Below are 6,540 nucleotides of genomic sequence, written 5' to 3'. Positions count from 1 at the left end.
ACCCTCAGGTGCTATGAGATTACTTTATGCATGCATAGAGGACTTTTGTTAGCAAAACAAGCATAGGAAAATAATATTCTCTTGTTATATTTTACTTCCTTCTGGTAGTTCATCACACTTCTTTGATTAGGTTGACGCTTATTAGCTCTCCATTCTCTTACAGTATGCTCTAAACACAATTCTTTTTTTCTAAGAATTTCACATTGCATTGATCTCTATGTATTTATATAAGGGTTGTTACCTTATGCATAGAGCTTGCTTTGAGCTCTAAGCAAAAGGTAGAGATGTAACAGAAAACCATGGACCTCAGGAAGCATGTTGAATAGAAAATACATATGCAAGAGAGAAACACCAAATTGGGTCCCAACTACCCCGCCAAGCATGTGCCAAAAGCATCCTTGCTTGAGTATTTATAGATTTTGTGTTATAGGTATATATTTTATTATATTTTTGATGAATTAATAATCATAGAAAAATATGCTTGATTCAGTTTGTGCAAGAATCGGCTTAATGGAATGTGTGAATGTGTGTAACATACCCATTGTAAATAACACTGTACTTGCTTCAGAGTTGAAAAATATATCTTAGCTTGTCATTTTTCCGATCAAAAAACTTCTATTTTTGGAAAATGAGCCATTTTTGCTTAGAAATTTGTAATTCTGAATCCAAATTTGGAATCTACGTGTAATTTTACGCTTAAAATAGTTTTTTCTGAACTAAAAACGGGCACCCGGAATGGGTTTAATCAAGCTTTTAAGCCTTTAATCTGCGAACTTCCGACCAAAAATAGCAACTATCCAGGCGTCTAATCAACGAACGGAATACGCCTCCATGGTCATGGGGCAAGGCCGGACATTTCCGTCAAAAAATATTTTTTGACCCCCCCCGGGCGGCGGGCGGCCGGCGTGGGCCCCACCACGGGCGCCGCCCGTGAAAAAAACCGACAATCCGCCCGGGGCACCCAAGCGTGTACACGACCTAGACGCACCCTCCAGCACACCCCTACACGTACCCCCTCCTCCCAGAACCCTCTATCCACAGGTGTCGCGCTCTCTCTCTCTTGGGGACACCTCCACCCCCATGTGTCACACTTTCTCTCTCCTCGAGACACCTCCACCCCCAGGTGTCTCACGCCCACACCTCTCCCGGACACCTACACCACCCAGGTGTCACCCTCCCGTACCCGGACGTCCACCCTCCAGCACCTATAAAAGGACCCTCCCAACCCCCTTCTCCAGACAAGCCCCCAGCAAGCCTCTACGCGCAAGCTCTCTCTCAAGCTCTAGGACATGTCCTACACTCTTCTCCCCCCCCCCCCCCCCCCCCCCCGTGTGAATAGACTTTAAGTGTGCCTCTCCTTCAACCCTTGCCTTGCTCTTCCCTAGGCCTCCCTAGACGTACACTCTTCTCAAGAGCTCTCCAGGTTAAGGACACCCCTCTCAATTCCCCCCCCCCCCCCCATATGCGGCGACTTAAACTTAGGCTAAGAGGTCGTTCCTGCCCATAAGCCCAACAAGCTTTTCCTACCCCAAACGGACTCCGTTTTCGAATCCGTTTGAACCAGTAGAATTCTCTCTTTTCTCTCCACGCTCCCAACCTCTTATATTCACCTCGTTTTCTCTTTATCCTCTTAAAACTCTAGTGCTCCTATGGCGCCGAAACGCCGCCGAATTGAAGAACCGCGCGCTGCCCAAGGAGGGAATGAAGCAAATCGCGTCCCTGCAATCGACTTCGCCCCTCTTGAAGTGGATAGGCATGAAAATGATAACCAGGTTGGTCATTTAACAAGTTTTAAGTAAAATTCTCTCTTATCAAGCTTAATGCAAAGATTCTCGAAATAATAAGAAAGGAACCAAGGTTAAACCCTAGTATAGATGGCCTAAAGTACCTTATGGTTACTCTTAAGTAAAGTTATAGCAAAATAATCTTGCTTTTGAATCATTGTCTTTTCAAAACGATGGGTTTTGTTAATGTGTGAATTCATTGAATAAAGGCTATGTCTTTCTTTTATTGGATATACTGCTGGTTTATTGCTAACATGCAGGTACAGCTTCTCCCCCCCTTAGCTAACTCCGTGCTTGTCTGTGTAGACGGGCGGAGGATATAGCGAGGCCGGGAGTCGGCCCAGGGCAATCCCCTCCTATGCCACTGGGAATTGGTTTTCACCACCAGGGTGATGTATATATGCTGCCTAGTTCTGTGGGTCCAGGCTAGTGCGGTGACTTAACCCCCACCTCATGAGGAGACGTCCCCTCCGAAGAGCGAGAGGGTTTGGTACAAGCGTCAGTACCTGAGGGGGTGACAGGACGGCTTGACCCTCATCGTCTGGCTGACGACGAGGGGAGACGGTCCGTGAGGTTTACCCAGCTGGTTGAGGCTGGAAGATCGAATTCTAGATTATCGATGTAGTTGTGGTTATGGTTATGGTTTGGACATGAGTTTGGATTGGAATATCGGCCCGGTTTCAGGGTCTTTGTAAATATTTTTCACTGTAAGTATGCTCGTTGATTTCAATGTTGTGCTAAGAAAGACTTTCTTTAAGGAATCAAGTGTAATTAATTAACAAAGGAATTTGTTTTTAAGTGTTTCACAGTGTGGTAGGACTTAATTAGGAAACAATTGAACGGGTGAGTGTGTGGAAAGTGGGAGAATGGATGCCCTGACGGTACCATTCTAAGGATGGGTGGACCCGATCAGTCGGGTAGCTTTCTACTAGTCGTAACTTACGATACTTAGGGAATAGTAGAGTCACGAACAAGACTTGTTTTAGGGGACCGAGCCAACGGCCGTGCCTCATGAATACGGGGGAAAAAGGCGTTGGCTTCCTTGAACCAAGTGTGGGTCTTGTTCCATCTCCACGCACAATTCGTGCTGGGGATTAGAATTTCCTTTAGGATGACTACGTTTCCCCTGCGAGATAGAGTTAGGTCCGTCCGTTTGCTCGTAACCTCGTATTTCTACGAGATCGAGGTGTCGTCAATCGGAAAATAACACGAGACTTGACCGCCTATCAAAAGGATTCCCCCGCCCTACGGGATGGGGGTCTTTACACGTGGTATCAGAGCGCGTTTAGACTTGGGAGATTTTATATTGTATTCTCTTGTTACTCTAGAAATTCTTGTTAAACTAATCTAGTTACGGCTGGATGCAGGAGGACGAGATGGATCCCTATTCTCGCTTCCTGGTATTCCAATGCATGTTCATGACTGCTTGTCGCTCTTCCGAATTCGAGTTCCGTGACACTATGATGCACATTGTAGACAAGCTAACCCTTCCTCTTTACACTCGCATCGAAAGGGGATGGAACAGAACTGAGTATTGGCATCGTCGATCTACCTACTTCATCATTCGAGCTGAGCACGTCGGCAATCTCACCAACGACTTGAGGCGGATCCGATATGCCGAGATGTTGCGGATGGTTCGCCTGTTCTGGTTTATTGGCACTCCTCGTAACACCTATGTCACTATCGATGGGAATCGCATGCTGCAGAATCGTTGGGTTTATGATAAGGTGACTCAAGTTGTACCCCCCGATAGAGTAGCCGTTACCCGTCTTTCTAGACGAGGTTTACCTCCCCTACCAGAGACTTATCGAGTTCTTGAAACCATGGGAGAACCCCCCTACTTTTTCAATGCTACCACCGCAGATCTTTATTAGGTTTCCTAGAGGACTACCATGTAAATAAATAAGATTGGATTTAGTCCAATCCTTGTAAATGGCTTGGTTTACTTGTAAATGGCTTGGTTTACTTGTAAATATTAAAGCTTGGAATAAAAGGTTTTGATTTTCACACTCATTGTCTTATGTGTATTAAACCGCCTAAGTGACATGATTCTAAATTTAGCTTCATATTGATAACCAGGATCGTCAACTTCTTGCTCCCAATGCATTATATACAGATACACAGGAGAAGAAGCTTCTCCTCAAACAAATGCAACCTCCCTCATTTAATGGGGCAGGTTCAAAGATTGAAAGGGATGCAGAAGTTTGGATAGAAGCCATGGACGATTACTTTTCGGCTGCTGGTACAGGAATTGGGAATCAATCCATGCTTGCTAGATTCCGTCTTACCGGGGACGCCAAACTTTGGTGGAAGCAATGGTGCCGAGATAAGGGCGTCACTGAAGATACCCAAACCTGGAGTGACATTAAGCAAGCTGTGAAGGGCCGTTATCTTCCCCCATCTCATGAATCTATTAAGATGAACGAGTTCTTCAGCCTCAAGCAGCTTAGCTTAACCTTGGAGGAATACTACTCAAAATTTGTCACACTTGGCAAATATGCTCCACCTATGTCGATCACTCAACAAGTGGCCCGATTTTGCCAAGGGCTGAATGAACCTTTGGATTCTCGCCTTGAAGCAATGAGGCCAACTACTTTACAAGATGCTCTTACCCGAGCCAAACCTCTAGCTAAAGAAGTAAAGAGTGGTCAAGCAAAGAAGAGAGGCTATCCTGAGTCTAACCCAAGGGGGCGCCTTCAGAGGAATTACCAATCGAATTTTCGCCACAATACTATTGGTCAGTACCCCAATAATTTTGTCCCCCGCAGTTATGCTAATTCCACTTCAGAATCCTATGGGGACCAAAGGTGCTTTTATTGCAATGAAGTTGGCCACTTCCGGAATGAATGCCCCAAACTTGCAAGATCCTCTCTCAATCCTAGTGTCACTGCTGCTCCACAAGGTGGCCGGGTAGTTCAAGGTCGTGGGATTCCTAATAACCGCCAAGCTAGACGAGGTGGTGGTGGACGTGGTAGAGGTCGTGGAATGACTGCCCGTGTCTGCTCTATGATTGGTGAACCGACTTTAGAGATGGAAGAAGAAGAGCAAGCCACCATTCATGCAGCTATAGAACATCAAGGACCTAATCAGCAGTTTTCTGTTATCCAAGCTCCGGCTACTTATCAAGGTAGATCTTTCCAGCTTTTGGTTGATTGTGGTAGTACGCATTCGTTTCTTTCTCCAAAATGCTTGCGTAAGCTACAGTTAGATCAAAAACCAGCCCAAGCAATGATTGTTGAGTTAGCTAGTGGAAAAGAAGAAGTATCCCGACATTGTGTGGGAGATCTTGAATTTGAATTGGATGGTGAATCAACCCATGGGTATTTTAGAAGCTTACCATTAGGGATTTATGATGGAATCCTTGGTATGGATTGGTTAATTGCAAACAATGCTGACATTCACTGTGCTGAAGGAAGCATCACCTTTAAGAATAGTCAAGGACAGGTAGTATCAGCCCAGGGAAAAACAGGTAAACCCAAATTTCATTTGGTCAAAGCTAATCGTCTTCTTAAGGGAGTGCGCAAGGGCCAACAGATCTTCCTTGTCAAACTCAACAAGGTAGAAGAAAGCAACCCAGATTTAGAACCCTCTTGGCTCCAGGAGTTTTCAGATATCTTTCCAGAGGAACTTACAAAACTACCCCCATCTCGAGAAGTAGATCATGGGATTGAGTTAATCCCTGGTGCTGAATCAGTTTCAAGGAGACCTTACAAAATGTCTCTTCCCGAAGCCATAGAGCTCAAGGAACAACTTAGGCAGCTTATTGAGCAAGGATTCATTCGCCCTAGTAATTCCCCATGGGGAGCGCCTGTTCTTTTCCAGAGAAAGAAGGATGGCTCGCTTCGGCTTTGTATTGACTACCGAGGCCTAAACAAGGTCACTGTCAAAAACAAATACCCCATTCCTCGCATCGACGAACTTCTTGACAGACTTTATGGATCCAAAGTTTTCTCCAAGATGGATTTAAGGTCTGGCTACTATCAAATTAGGATCAAGGAATCAGATATCTCAAAAACCGCTTTCAATACCCGTTATGGCCACTATGAATTTACAGTCATGCCATTCGGATTAACCAATGCTCCCGCCACCTTCAACCGCCTGATGCAGGATATCTTCCGACCCTACTTGGATGAATTTGTCCTTGTCTTCTTCGATGACATCTTGGTCTATTCTCAGTCAAAAGAGGAACATGAGGAGCATGTACGCAAAGTATTGCAAATACTGCGCGAACATAAGCTCTATGCCAAAAAAAGCAAATGTACCTTCTTCACTTCCCAAATTGAATATCTAGGGTTCATTGTCTCCTCAAAGGGCATCTCAGTAGACCCTGCCAAAGTCAAGGATATATTGGAATGGCCACCCCCTAGAACAGTCAGAGAAATCCGTGGGTTTCTAGGCATCACAGGATGGTATAGGATCTTCATCAAGGATTATGCCAAGATAGCCGCACCCTTAACTGATCTCCTCAAGAAGGAATGCAAGATAGTATGGTTACCAATCCACCAAATCAGTTTTAGCCAACTTAAGGCTATCCTCACCTCAGCACCAGTTCTGAAGCTTCCTGATTTCACCAAAGAGTTTGAGGTTGTCACTGATGCTAGTGGCCTTGCACTTGGTGGCGTCTTAATTCAAGAAGGAAGGCCTGTGGCTTACACTTCTCGTAAGCTTAAATCCTATGAAGTCAATTATGCCACCCATGATTTGGAACTCCTTGCAGTTGTTCATTGTTTCAAGTTATGGAGACACTATCTCCTAG

The 6,540-nt window shown here is 45.1% G+C and overlaps 1 protein-coding gene across 1 annotated transcript; it reads left to right on the top strand.

Annotated features, from left to right (window-relative positions):
- The first annotated feature begins 1,472 nt into the window (after positions 1 to 1,472).
- On the top strand, positions 1,473 to 3,863 carry LOC147633372 (uncharacterized). The gene is made up of 2 exons (XM_086805842.1): positions 1,473 to 1,772; positions 3,152 to 3,863. The coding sequence occupies exons 1-2, from the start codon at positions 1,650 to 1,652 to the stop codon at positions 3,656 to 3,658; spliced, it is 630 nt and encodes a 209-aa protein (XP_086661968.1). The 5' UTR covers positions 1,473 to 1,649; the 3' UTR covers positions 3,659 to 3,863.
- The last annotated feature ends 2,677 nt before the right edge of the window (positions 3,864 to 6,540 follow it).

The sequence above is a fragment of the Cibotium barometz genome, chromosome 12 (assembly GCF_041138505.1).
Source record: "Cibotium barometz isolate CiBa-2024 chromosome 12, ASM4113850v1, whole genome shotgun sequence".
Lineage (NCBI taxonomy): Eukaryota > Viridiplantae > Streptophyta > Polypodiopsida > Cyatheales > Cibotiaceae > Cibotium > Cibotium barometz.
The sequence above is the reverse complement of the archived record's forward strand: the minus strand, read 5'-3'. Positions and strand labels throughout refer to the sequence as shown.